This window comes from Peromyscus maniculatus, chromosome 13 (genome assembly GCF_049852395.1).
Source record: "Peromyscus maniculatus bairdii isolate BWxNUB_F1_BW_parent chromosome 13, HU_Pman_BW_mat_3.1, whole genome shotgun sequence".
In the NCBI taxonomy this organism is placed as follows: Eukaryota; Metazoa; Chordata; class Mammalia; order Rodentia; family Cricetidae; genus Peromyscus; species Peromyscus maniculatus.
The window spans coordinates 47,864,029-47,878,761 of record NC_134864.1 but is presented as its reverse complement, the minus strand read 5'-3'; the positions used below and the strand labels follow the sequence as shown (position 1 = coordinate 47,878,761).

Genomic DNA, 14,733 nt, shown 5'->3' with positions numbered 1-14,733 from the left:
AGCACTCGGGAGGCAGAGCCAGGCGGATCTCTGTGAGTTCAAGGCCAGCATGGTCTACAGAGTGAGATCCAGGACAGGCACCAAAACTACACAGAGAAACCCTGTCTCGAAAAAACAAAAAACAACAACAAAAAATTCTTTTCAACCTGAGAATCTGTGATCACTGACAGCCTAGAGTTACTGAGTGACCCAGAGGTGGTGGTGGCAATGTGACATTTAAAAAAAAATGGCACAACAGGCTCATACAGACCTGTGTGACATGCACTGCCACCTGAGGCCATGGCATCATCCGGGCCGGAACTGCAGCCTAAGCCATGTCTGGGTCCTTGGCCCTGCCACACCCAAGGTCTGCATTGATGTCTGTGGCACCACAGGTGTTACAATGGGGACAGGTCTGCACAGAGTTGATCCTTCTCACTGGCTGCAGCACTAGGGAGAACTGGCCTTGCCCTCACCAACCACAGCACTCGGGAGAGCAGGCCCTGACCTTGCCTGGGCAGCACAGTAGAGCTGACCCCACTGGCAGGGTACTGGTGACCTAACCCCACTATCTGGCTGTCACAAGGTGATGGGGGCAAGGGAGAGATGCCCTTCCCCATCCTCCAACCCTCCATGTCTGGGGTAGGTGGGAGAGCGGCCCCTGAGGTCATGAGAGTGGGAGAGCTGGCCCTGCCCCTCACCAACTGCAACACCCCAGAGAGTGGGCCTTGTTACCTGCTGCATTGGGTGAACTATCCAGAGCAGCACAAGAGAGCTTACCCAGGTGGTCAGGATGAGAGAAAACTACCCAGCTACCACCCAGACCCAGAACCAAGGCTATGAATTAGCCTGTCCTGATATCCACCTCATCTATGAACCTCTGGAGCATGTGAAGGGGCCAGACCTGCCTTTCCAAAGCTGCAGGATCTCCGTGACACAAAGCAACAATAGTATATCCAAGAGGAGTCCCAGTGAGGGCCCAGTATCTAGTGTAGCAGAAGCCAGAGGCCTCGAACCAGACTAAGGACTCATTGCAATGAACACTTATGAGTAAAGATATATGGACTAAAGGGTATACTATGTGACTCACTGTCACGCTACAGTATCCACACTGAGACTTTTTTTTTTAATTTGTTTTGCTTTGCTTGTTTTGGTTTTGGTTTGTTGGATCATTAATTTGGGGTTTTGTTTGTTTGCTTTTTGATTTTTGGTTTTTCTTTTAAATTTTATTTTATTTTGGGGCAGAGGTTGTAAGGGCAGAAGGCAAATATGAAGGGTTTGGGAGATGAATGGGATCAGGATGCATGATATGAAAGCCACAAAGAATCAATAAAAAGTTAAAAAGAAAACTGGCACAGGTAAAAATCAAAGGTAACACTTTGTATTTTTCTTATGACCTAATGATGACCTCCTCCTGTTCCTCTCCTTCTGTTCCTCTCCATCCTCCTCCTTCTTCTCATCTTCCTTATCCTCTCTTCTTTCTCTTCTTCTCCTCCATCTTTACCACACCCTTACCCCAGTACATGCTTGTTAGCTTTTAAAGAGTTCTGCAGAGTAACTCACTTTTCCAGGTTCTGAGTATCAAACCTACCACTTCTATTTTAAAAGCCACATCTTTGCATGTCAGGAGGGAGCCCTGCTTTTTATTTTCATGGAAAAAATATTCTGTTTATCATTTATCAATTAAATAATTTCCTCTTTTCTCTATTATTTTCAACTAAAATGATAGATACTTCTTGAGCAGAATCTGGTCTGTTATACAGGAAAAAGATTAATTCAACAAAATCTTCCTCTTCCTTTTTCTAATACTCAAAGTGTGCAAAACAAAAACAAAAACAAAACAGTTCATCTCCTGAAACTTGTGAGTGGTCTTAGAAAACATGCCAGTATAGATAGGATCAATATAACAGCACCCTAGACTGGAGTAAGATTAATTTTAGACATGGAGTATTTGCTTATTCGTGTTAAAGGTTTATGCTTTTTGAAACTTCTTATTTAAAAGCTTTGAAATGTCATTCACACATACCTTCAAGTCCTAGTTGTCCTATTCTGGTTTGTTATTATTTTATTGTATTTTATTATTATTTTGAAGATGTCTATATTCTTATGAGAGAGAGAAAGAAAGAATGTGAATTTGGGTAGGTAGGGAGTTGGGAAAGATCTGGGAAGAGTTGGGGGAGAGAAAACCATAATCTGAATATTTTGTATGACAAGAATCTATTTTCAATTATACACACACACACACACACACACACGCACACACACACACACACACACACACACACACGCATATATATATAATGAAAGCATGTGAGAAGGTAAAAGTAGCATGGGCCCTCCCTCTTAGGATACCTCATTCCTTGATGTGTACAGCGTCTTTGAATTTGAGATTCCATTTTCAGATTTCCCACTACTATGCTAATGCCGTCCTGAAAAATGTGGCCAAGGTAAATTAAAACACCAGGACTGATGTATACCAGGAAGCTCAGTCCTTCCACTTGAGGCCAATTTAAAGAAATCGGTTATTAATCCCACATTGTTCTTTCCTTAATCCTTCTCAGGAAGCCCCTGTGGTGGCCAGAGCAGCTCTGTTTCTGGAATGTGCCCGTTTTGTTCACCGGTGCAACCGGGGCAACTGGCCAGAGTGGATGAAAGGGCACCATGTGAACATCACCAAGAAAGGCCTTTCCCGGGGCAGGTCTCCCATCGTGGGCAACAAGCGGAACCAGAAGCTGCAGTGGAATGCTGCCAAGCTCTTCTACCAGTGGGGAGATGTGAGCCTTTGTCTTTCTTCTGTAAAACCTCAGGCATTCAAGTGGAATGAAGTTTCTCTTAGGGAATTTGTTTATTGTCTGTTATATTCCAGGTACCGAATGAATGCTTTTGGGGGGAAAGTAATCATTTAATCTCCCCCAACAAATCTATAAGGCTGAATATTAATTACTGTTTGGTTTTATAGTTAAGGACACTGAGGTTTATACGGGGGCAAGTAACTTGGCATTGCATAAGGTTGAAATAATCAGTATTTCATCTTCCGTGTTGGATTCAAAAGCCTTGGTTTTAATTACTGAATTCAAGAATCATCTTTGTGATCAAATCATTATAAAAATATTTAGATCCTAGAAGCATAATTTCTTTTCTTTTTAAAATTTTAATGTTTTTAGTCTCTGGCAATTTTATGTATAAATATACTGGCTTTACACATTTTCACCTCCTACCAATTATCATCTCAGCCCCCCTTTCCCCTTGAAACCCTTCCCCCCAAGAAGGCCCTGCTATTTTGATTATTTTTCTTCACTCACTGAGTTTAATTGTGGGTACTTGTGTGTTTGTGAGTATGAGGATGCTATTTATCAGAACATGGGCTACTTAGCTCTGACCACAGCACTGAAGAAATGCTGTCCTTCCCAGCACCTATTTACCACCCAGAGTCCCTCCCTTTTAATTTCATAGGAGATTTCTTCTTTCCCTAATGTGCCATCTATGATTATAGGCATATGTATGAATAAGTAAATAACTAAGAAATGAACAACTCTGCTTTAAGAATCCTAATAAAATGGACCCTTATGGTGCCAACTTCCTCACTCTAGGAAGGGAGAAAGTGAAGAATTAAAACAAATTCAAGAAGACTAAGGGTTTTTTTTCTACTAATTTTAAGCAGAAAGAAACACAAATGCATACAAAGGGTTCAATATCCCTATATTACTAGTATAAATTCCCTCAGTGGCTCCGAATTCAAGAATCATCTTTGTGATCAAATTATTGCTACCAATATGAAATATTTACATCCTGGAGGCATAATTTTTCTTTTTAAAATTTTAATGTTTTTATTCCTTATCAGTGTTATGCATGTATATAGTGGCTGTATTCATTTTCACCTCCTATCCATTATCATCTCTCGACCCCTTCTTTCCCCTGAAACTTATCAACTAATGTCACTAATTCGGGATTTTTCTCCTTCTGGTCTTTCTTCATCTCTCTTACATGGTAATTCAGAAGGCACACACTGTACCAAAATTGTGTGCTCTCTGACCATAAACATGAACACATGAATCACTCTCTTTTCTTTCATTTTCTTTGAATTGTCTTATATAACCATCTTATGTAAAAAAAAAATATGTGAGGTGTGTTTCACAGACATCAAACAGTGCTCTTTATTAACACTAACCTTCATGATCTGTGCTTGGCACTGCCTTTTCCAAGCTTCCGTTGCACGGTTTATATGAGAGAAAACCTTCTTCCTCTGTGGCATCCAGTGTTTAGAAATCAGTGAGTCAAGCTGCATAACTCCATTATATTTTTCCTACATTCTGTGATGCTTAATTTAATACTAAACGCAAGAGTTTGCACCAGTCAAGCAGTATAGGCAAATGTATATATCATGAGACACGAAGATACACCAGACCCACAGGAGCAAAAGGAAGGAAGGAAGATCCTTCATTGAATGTGCCACCGTGTGCCTGGCATAACATCAACATTCATAACTATAAGATGAAGCTTCGCTAGACAGAAAACCAAATATACCGAGCCTGAGTTGGAAACTTCTCTTCCCACTGAAACCTTGACTTCGTGCTTGTTGTATAAATTCCTTGTGTCCCCGTAGACTCACTGTGGACTAATTTCCTAAGTCCTTTTTACCAGATTTTAAATTAACTGAAGTTGGAATGGTAGAACAGTTAGTGAAGTATTTGCCAGTGAGGACTTAAGTTCAATCTCCAAAACTCACACAAGAAGAAAACCAAGCATGGGAGTCCACTTGAATTCCCAGTGCTGGGAGGCAAGGCAGGTGGATCACGGAGATATTAGCCACCAGCCTAGTTTAACCAGTGAGCTCCAGGCCAGTGAGAGACTCTGTCTCACAAAAACAAAAGTTGGTACGGCCTGCGGAACGACGCTGGAGTTTGACCCCTGGTCTCCATTGTGTACATGCACACGTGTGTGTTCACCACCACACACATGAGAGATGGGTAGATAGATAGATAGATAGATAGATAGATAGATAGATAGATAGATAGATAGATAGATAGATAGATGATAGATGATGGATGGATGGATGGATGGATGGATGGATGGATGGATGGATGGATGGGGATGTGGATGGATGGATGGATGGATGGATGGATGGATGGATGGATGGATGGATGGATGGATGGATGGATGGGTGGATGGATGGATACATAGATAGATAGATAGATAGATAGATAGATAGATAGATAGATAGATAGATAGATAGATAGATGATAGATAGATGCTATTATTATACTTGATGCAGGTTAATTTTATCAGAGATTATGATAAATACATGCAAACATTGAACTTTATGACACATGAATAGCTGACATCAGATTTTTAGGTTAATTGATCATTCTAACTGGTTAGGGCAGTTTATACCCCAGAGTTTAGTTTTTGTGTTTTTGTTTTATTTTGTTTTGGTTTTTGGTTTTTTTTGAGACAGGATTTCTCTGTATAGTTTTGGTGCCTTTCCTGGAACTCACTCTGTAGCCCAGGTTGACCTCGAACTCACCGAGATCCACCTGCCTCTGCCTCCCGAGTGCTGGGATTAAAGGTGTGCGCCACCACAGCCTGGCCTAGTTTTTGCCATCAATATTTTAGAGAAGGCAAGTGTATTCATGACCTAGCCTGAACTGTCTTGCCCATAAACTAAAATCTTAATAAATGGTAGCCCTTCACTATTGTCTCTCTTAAAGTGAAGATAAAAATCATATAAATGTTGAAGTAAAATTTTAAGATTCCCTCAGTGTTGCTTATTTGAAAAATGTTTTCGCTCCCCCCATTCCCTGATCATACTTTAACTCTGCCTGACTCTTATCATCTGTGTTCCAGGATGTCCCCAGATGTTCAAGATAATGGCATTAATTACTACTCTGTCACCTTGTTGGTATTTTAGTTTTTCTTGTTAAAGGTATTCACTGGCCTGTACGACAGACCTCTTATAAGATCTCTTTTCTAGGTGATAGAAATATCACCCGAAATTTGTTTTGTGAATAGCTATGCTAAAAGAAAATCTTAAAGGCACCTGTCATATTGAACAAAACGGGACTGGTGGAGAAAACGTAACTGGGCTGGGGGTGGAGGTAGAGAGTAGGGAATGGCAGCTGCCTCAAAACTCAGTCTTCAGAGACAGTGCCTTTAAAATATTCTGTAAAACATGTTGACAGGATGGTTGTGACGCTGCGGTACAATGTTAAAGGCAGAAATGCGAACATGGGATTCTAGGGAAGGTAGGGCAGGTCATTGGAGCGGGGCTGGTTCTGTTGTCTTCCTCCCAATTCATGAACTCCTCCCTGAGACTCAACACCTAATCCATGTATGAGTTCATCCTGAATGGCCTCTCCTCTGGTGAGAATAAAGCTATAACCCAAGCATTCTCACTAAGCATACTTGCAAATCCCCAACTCTTTCATATTTAGTGTTCTTGTTATTAAAATATTTGAACACTATTTCCTAATTATTTGGTCTCATAATCCTGCTGAAATCAGAGTGATTGTTTTTCTATGAGACTATATTTATTATTATCAAAGCAAAATCATCATATTGGAAATGTGTATTACCACATGACAGTGAACAGGATAAAGGTTTTTCTTATTCCAACACCCTTTCTTTTCTACCCCAACTATATTAAAACCACTCAGCTCCCTGCTGGTAGAATGGTTTTCCATTTTCAAAAGCCCAAGTAGTTTTGGACAGTCTTGCTCTCAAGTAAAATGAAGATGTAAAGTGTTTCTCTTCAGCATTTAACTCTTTGGAGGGGTAGAGTGCTTAACTCCTATATTTCTCCCAGGCAAAGAGACAATCAGCTATAAATAACCAACATTACCGTCACCTTATTTGAAGAGATTTTTACTAGGTGGACCCTATTCTGATAATAACATTAAAGAGGACATAAGGATACATTTTGAGACTTCTTCCAAGAATTCATAAATTATAAAGACATTCACCAGATGTATGTCTGGTGAACATGGTGTTTCTCTCTGAGAAAGGTGCCTCCAGGCATTGTTTCAATTTAGTGAAAAGGGGCTATCATACAATACCAATTCCACTGGAGTCTTTAGTATGATTAATAATCAATTGTATGATAAATTTAGATGTTTTATACAATATGCCAAGTTGATCCATCTCTTTTTGCATTCCTGTGTTTAGAAAACAGATGGGAAGAATGTGTGAGGCCTGAACTGATCTGTTATTTCACCCATTAATCTGCAAAATAGAGATGTATCACTGGTAGTTTTGGAAGCATGAAACAGAAACAGACCGATTTAATAAGAATATCTATTTAGCTTAGTTAAATGTAGTGAGATTAATAATTTGCCACTAACAGGTAAAATTGCATTTAACTTCAGCAATGTGTGGGCCACCATTTTAAAATCTTCAAATGATGGATCTTATACTATAATTATATTGATGTCGTTCCAACTCTAGTATTTCTTCATGCTTTATTAACTTGATATAATTAAAATATGATTGATTTATTTTCATCTTATCTTAATTGAGACAGTCTGCAACAGAAATATATTCTATCACAGAGTTCACAGAGCTGCCCTACATATCACTCTTCCCCCAAAATACAAAAATCTCCCAAGCAAGTGAGTGTCAAGCTCACTTCTACACAGCTATTAGAATTTGGATGCCACCTCCCTCTTATCGTCAACATGCATGTGTATCAGAACCCCTGTGAAATTAAGGGTGACTCCCTTGCCTAAGTCAGATAAAATGGGGGGGGCGTGTCTTGAAAAGAAAGCAATGAGATTTGAGGTCATTAAGATAGATAATCAAGCCAGTTTTCAGCTTTTAGCTTTATTCTCCACATAAATCAATTTTAAAGACCTTTTTAGTAACAACATTCACCATTTCTAGTCCTCTGGTGGTGAAACACACACACACACACACACACACACACACACACAATTGTTGTTGTTCCTAAAAGTTTGAGCAGTTTTGGAGTCTCTCAGTTTACGTGGATTTGGAAACAAAAGTGCATTTTCAAAACAACTGGCTAGTTACTTTATGCTACAGAAATATTTGACCCCATTTGAACCCTCTACCTCATTTGATGAGTGTCCTCCTTCCTGATGTCACCTCTTTCCTCCCCATATAGTCATCACCTGAGATCTCTTATAATTTCTTCCCCTGTGGTTTTCCTCTGGGTAACTCAGTTCCCATGTGTCCAATACTTGATGGGTGGGAATAGCCAAGCACCCTGTCCAGAGCACCTTTTAGGTCCCAGGTCTGCATTGCCAATTTCATCTGGGAGGTATTTTATCTATATCCCTAAATTTAGTTCAACCAAAAATAAAAACCCTTCTTCCTAAATCCACACTCATCTGCAGTCACGTCAGAGCTTTAGGCTCATGTCAGAGGTACCCACCAGCATTGGAGACGCCCACCATGCAGCATATTCCAATCTCTCTCTTTTAATCAGAGTCTCCACAGGTCAGACTTTCCTTACCTCAAACTTACATGATTGTCTTCAGTTTGTCTCAGCCTCCCAGCTACACTATACAGTCCGCCTTGCACGCAGCTGGTAAGGTCACCTCCACGGGACACAATCTATCCAAGACAGACTGTTCTCACTGATCTCCCTGCCTCTAGCCTGCCCTCTCTGATTCATTCTATAAATACTGGCTGTTTGGTTAGGAGAAAATGGTTTTAGTGCCCACCCTCTTTCCTTAAGTTACACGCAAATTTCTCAGGTTGATATCATTGTCTAACCTTTGCTTAAATCATTACTAAGCTTATGGGTGATGAAGTTTTATTAGCTCATACACACAAAGCCTACTTACCTTAACCTTCATACTATAAATTTACTTTATAAATTTATATATAACATATACTTTAATTATATATTATATTTTAATATGTAATGTTATAATTATATTATATAATTAATAATATATAAAATTATAAGTTTATGTAAGCAGTAGACTTCCATATATTTTAAAGCCAAGCTTCATGACTTTTCACTGCCTTCCTGAATAGCCCTCAAATGGCTCTTTAGGCTGCCTAGCCCTAAGAGACCTTCCCTGCCTTCCTGCACATTTTCCTCATTTAAAAAAAAAAAAAGTAGTTCTTAAATAATTTTCTGGTGAGTCCCTGAATGCCTGGTATCTATTTTAGGCCCTTCATGTGAACATCTATTCTCTCCATTTCCAGTCATCCAACACATCAGCCTCTCTAGGTCTGTGGTGATAAGATACCTCGCTCTGGGAACAGAGTATGATGATGTTTCTCTTCTGAACCAGTTAGTGTACCATTTCAACACATTCTCGCCCCACCCCCCAATAGACTCAGAGTGTAGTAAGGACAAGGGCAGGATGCGACAAATCAGATTCTGTCCACAGCCTTCAGCTTAGCCTCTTCACCTCCGTAACTTCCCTGACCATCCGTGATCTTCCTGTAAGTGCATTCATAATTCATCAGGACACATTAAAAAAAAAAAAAGACACCACCAATTCTCTTTAACAGCTCATGTAGGTTCATGTTTCATTTAAAGCCTTACAGATTACCTCACTTTATAAATATTTCATGAATGGAGGTAGAAAGGAATTACATCTCCTTAAGGCATTCCTTCAGTCTTAGATGAGACATAGAACCTGAAATTATAATTTAGATATTAGTGTTATCTTAGGCAAATTCAGGGTTTGATTTTTTTATATGCATTTATTATGTATACATTATTCTGCCTGTATATATGCCTGCAGGCCAGAAGAGGGCACCAGATCTCATCATAGATGGCTGTGAGCCACCGTGTGGTTGCTGGGAATTGAACTCAGGACATCTGGAAGAGCAGCCAGTGCTTTTTACCTCTGAGCCACCTCTCCAGCCCCAGGGTTTGATTTTTTTTTATAAACTGTAGGTTTAATTTAAATTATTTCATTATAATCCATATAATTCATAATATCCCAGAAGGATCAATATTTTTTAAAAAATTATCTTCTTTGAGTTTTTCCCTTCAGCTGGCTAACTCAACTCCAAACTCATCATGGCTCATCCTCAGTACAAAGTCTTCCATGGTCTTGTTTTATTTGTTTAAAACTTCTGGAGTTAACAAGTAAAATGGGGGTGGGGTTTGTGATAGCTTTTGTTGGTACTTTCTTATCAGGGCTTTTGTTCCTTGGTTTTTTAATTTTGTCACTTAATTCCAGGTCTTGTGAAGACCTTTTTATTTCCAGAAGTTTAACATATTTAAAACAGTTGTGCTTTTGTTGAAAGCATTCTGGAAGCACTTTGCACATCCGTTCATGGGTCCAGGTTGGTTTCCAGCAGCGAGTCTAATTCTTTGCTTGCCTAAGACTGTTTAACTTTGCTAAACATTCCCTAAGTATGATACAGGAAGAAGAGAACAAGCAGGGGTTTGTTTTGATTAATGCACAGAGCACAAGACTGTCAGCACCCAGTCAGTGGTCATTTCAGCTTCGTCCTTGAGACTCCTCCCTAAGGCTGTGTGACCTTTCATTGTTGCATAGTCTACATAGTTCGGATACAATAGGAACTGGATAGAGATAGTGCACTCACCTCTTATGGAAAATTCCTTTTGATAAATTGTGGAGCCATGTGTCATGATTCAGAAGAACAGATAACAAGAGTCTGATTCTGTGTGTGCCAAGTTAAGAGCCAATATTGTCAGGGTGCCAGGTTATTAAAAAGTCCTGTTTCTAATGTGGTTTTTAGAAGCTCTACCAGAAGAGCAGTTAACATTTCTTACTAACTTACAGACCATCATGGGAGGGGAGAGCTCCAAAAACACCAATAAGTGCATGCATAATGGTATTAAAAATAAAATCACAGGAATAGAATTCTTGCCGACTTCCAAACTCATTAGCATGGCACTGACATTCTTGTAAGATAGCATAATCAGAAGCCTCAAAGGAGTGATGCTTTCTTGTTTCTTCACTGCCCTAAAACCCTCAGTTAAAAATAACTACATGCAGGATGGGAAAATCGCTCAGGGCGTGAGTGCTTGATTTGTGAGCATGGGGACCTGAGTTTAAATCTCCAGTACCCACATAAAAGGTCCAGTGTGGCCACCCCTACCTATGTGGGATAGACACACAAGTCTTGCTAGGACTTGCTCTACACCAGCCCAGCTCAAGATTCATGGCGAAAGCCTGTCTCAAAGGAATAAGGTGAAGAATCGTAGAACAAAACACCCAATATCTTCCTCTGGACTACACATTGGCACAAATGCACATATCTGCACACTTACCTTGAATTAACACACACACACACACACACACACACACACACACACACACACACACGGACAGGGACAGGGACAGGGACAGGGAGAGAGAACACTGCTTGCTTGCTTCCTTACGTGAGACCTACAAAACAAATAAACTTTGAATAAAGATGGACATTTGGTTCCTAAAATGTTTGTATATGCATACAAAAGTGTCCGTTCCATTTTTTTCCAAATCTTTAGAGCAAATGACTCTGGAGACACTATTCCTTCCTTCTCTAGATTCCTTATTGACCAAGATGGTGGTGACAACACACGGAGAGTTGAGTGGGAAGTCAGCCCCATCATTTGGCTGATTGTGTGATGTTTTATTGTCCGTCATCCTTCGTCCTGTTTCATTCTTTCCTTTTCCCCGTTAGGCAATTGGCATCCGATTGAATGAGCTGTGCCATGGAGAGAGCGAGAGCCCTGCCAGCTTGCTCGGCCTTATTTATGATGAGGAGACCAAGAGAAGGCTGCGAAAGGAGGATGAGGAGGAAGACTTTTTAGATGACAGTAAGGAGACTCCCTTTACTACAAGACCCCCTGCTCGTAAGAAACTCTGCTTTAGGAGCAGTGAATACTTCCTTCCTCTCTCATCCTCTCCTCCTTCCTACATCTCTCATAGACCATTCCCCTTCTCCCCATGTGGGTGTAAAGCATGTTTATAAAGCCAGAGAGAGAGAGAGAGAGAGAGAGAGAGAGAGAGAGAGAGAGAGAGAGAGAGGGAGTCAGGAAGAGAAGGTAGGTGGGGTGAAGCATCGTAGACAATGTGGAAGAGACGAGAGACATTTCCTTCTAGCCTCTGCTTCTTGCTGTTACCCACAGATTCATACTAAGCCTCTGAGAGGGAAAACAGTTGTGAAAAAACATTGCTTGCCCTGAAGGGTTTTCTTTTCTTCAACTTTTTTTCAGGTTTTATGTTGTTACTGCTTTGAGAAAGAAAAATATCATTACAAAATAGAATTGAACCAGAAGTGCTTTCCAGGGGCTGGGGAGATGGTTCAGTAGGTAAACTGTTTGTTGCACAAGGAGGAGGACTTGAATTTAGATGCTCAAAAGCCAGACACAGTTGTGGGAGCCCATAACCTTAGCACTGGGGAGACAGAGACAGGGAGGTCCATAGAACTCATTGGCCAGTCAGTGTGGCCAGTCAGTCTAGCTGAACGTATGAGCTGATTCACTGAAAGAGCCGATCAGAGAACAGAATTTTATAGGTAGAAAGCTTTTAGAGAAAGACACTTGACCTTGGGCCTCCACATTCATGCACATACATGTGTGTCCACATTCACATGTGCACATACCTATACTAGCAAGTATATGCACCACACCACACAAGAAATGCATTCCAAAGAATTAAAATGTTGAGCTGTTTATTCAGAGCATATTACAACTTAATAAGAAAGTCAAAGTTTGCTTAACTTGTGGCTGTGCTGTACTGTATCTATTAGAGTTGTCATAGAATTAGGGACAAGAACACTCCTGCCAGATCCTCTACAGCATTGTTTTGTACATACATATGCTCTGTACCATACAAGCCTGAGTGGAATATATGAAGAGATATTTTGTTGAGTGTAAATTCCAGTTTGGCCTGTATAATCAGAATCTTTCCACAAGGGAAGTAGCAATATCTTCCATTTAACCTTTCCTCTTCATTTGCAATTCAAGTTCTCTGGTTATATTTTAAGGGTCATTCTTGTTCAATTCATACCAAACCTGCGGCACCCTTGTGCCATCACATATAAAATAATGGCTAGATGGTAACATTGGAAAAGGTTAAACATTAATCAAGGAAAACTCTCACTGTGTTCCTTTCCTCTTTTGCACCAGGAACTTGTATTTTTCCCACTATTTGGCTCCCTTTTCATACCTTATAAAGTCAAAGCAAAAAATCTTGACATCTCTGTTAATAAAATACTGAATTTCTACATGGGTATGTCAGCCCAATGATAAAAGTTGACTCTGAAGATAATCTAGCCTATTTTTGAATGATTTAGGGTGTTTAATTTCACTCATAGGTTAAACTAAACTTAAGGAAGGCTTGCCATAAATGCCAGTCAGCCAGAGGCATAACTTAGAAGCCATTCAGAGGCCTTTCAGAATGGAGGGAGCTGAAACAACTTTAAATGAGTACACCCTCCTAGGTTGCAGTGTACAATCTACTCTAAACCACAAAAGCTCCATTAATTCATATGTGATGGCTGGCACATCAATGTTTTGTTTGAGTCATGTAGAGCTCCATCTTTTCTTATGGTGACAGAATAACTCAGGTAATAATTAGGAAAGAGACTAGACCACAGACAGACAAGTTTACTGCCTCCAGAGGTTTCTGAATGGTAACCTTATGAGTAAAAAGACAAATCCAGAGGTTGACAGAGTGTTTAGTGTTCAATTATTTCTATTATTTACTTTTTTCCAATCATGATCTTCCTATGTAGCTCAAGGTGGTCTTAATCTTCAAATTCTCCTGCTTCAAACAGCTGAGTAGCTGTCTTACAGGTCTCTACTACCACGTCTAGTTTCTATAAACTTGTTCTTTAAATTTCACACATCTAGGTAACTTTCAGAGTCCTGTATCCTCTGTGGAATATAAGACTGATATGTGTGATTCTCCACTGATTATGAGGTTGTTATGTGTGATTTAGCTAATCTTGCACTCCAAAGCTAAATATAACATAAGCACATGCCTTGTTGGAAATTCCACACAAGCTTGTCTCTTCCATTCTTAATGAGAGGCAGATTTTCCAGCCATGTTTTAACTCTGAAAAAAAAAATGGTTCTCAGGAGGAAAACAGGCCAGATACCCTCAGAAGACTGACTTTACCTTCTATGTAAAAAAAAAAAAAAATCATGTATACTAGTTAGTTAAGAAATCTCATTATGCCAAAGAGACAGTTTAGAGGTATTTTTTTAAATTGTTGATATATAATGGTATTGTGAAAGTTTGATGACTTGATTCATTCAACTGATAACTACTTTCTTTTGTAAGAGGCAGAATACTACATGGCCTTGTTCTTTGCTGAAGATGAAATAGTCAGGCTATTTCTTCATGGTTGATGTTAATACAAGTCTCACAACCGATCTGGACAGTTTTTAAGTCCTGTTGTTCCCTTGGCTATTAGCTGTCTTTAGATCAAAATCAATTAGTTGGTCCATGGAGGAGTGGGTGTCGGACAAAGTAAAAGGCCAGTGTTCTTCAGAAAGAGACTGCCGGTCACTTCTGGCACAGCTGAGTCTTAACTGTGACAGGACAGCTTTATTAAAGTATGTAGTATAAACTAGGAGTGGTGGCTCACGCCTTTAATCCCAGCACTTGGGAGGCAGAAGCAGGAGGATCTCTGTGAGTTTGAGGCCAGCCTGGCCTACATAGTGAGTGAGTTCCAGAGCAACCAGAGCTATGTAGAGGGACCCTGTCACAAACAAAAGGGTGTGGTATGAGTGACCAGGTGACACATTTTCTTGAATCTCTGTTGCATAAACACCAATCGAACTAGAGCTGAAAGAGCTTCACTGCT

At 40.0% G+C, this 14,733-nt stretch overlaps 1 protein-coding gene across 12 annotated transcripts in view; it reads left to right on the top strand.

Moving 5' to 3' along the window:
* Unc80 (unc-80 subunit of NALCN channel complex) overlaps positions 1–14,733 on the top strand; it is a 182,610-nt gene that overhangs the window by 75,930 nt on the left and 91,947 nt on the right. For 11 of the 12 annotated variants that reach the window (XM_076550199.1, XM_015993863.3, XM_006974970.4 and 8 more), the window contains exons 23-24: positions 2,541–2,753; positions 11,599–11,734. In XM_076550199.1, the coding sequence (XP_076406314.1) occupies positions 2,541–2,753; positions 11,599–11,734 (349 nt within the window). The remainder of the gene's footprint in view (positions 1–2,540; positions 2,754–11,598; positions 11,735–14,733) is intronic. The other variant, XM_076550201.1, reaches the window with a different exon arrangement.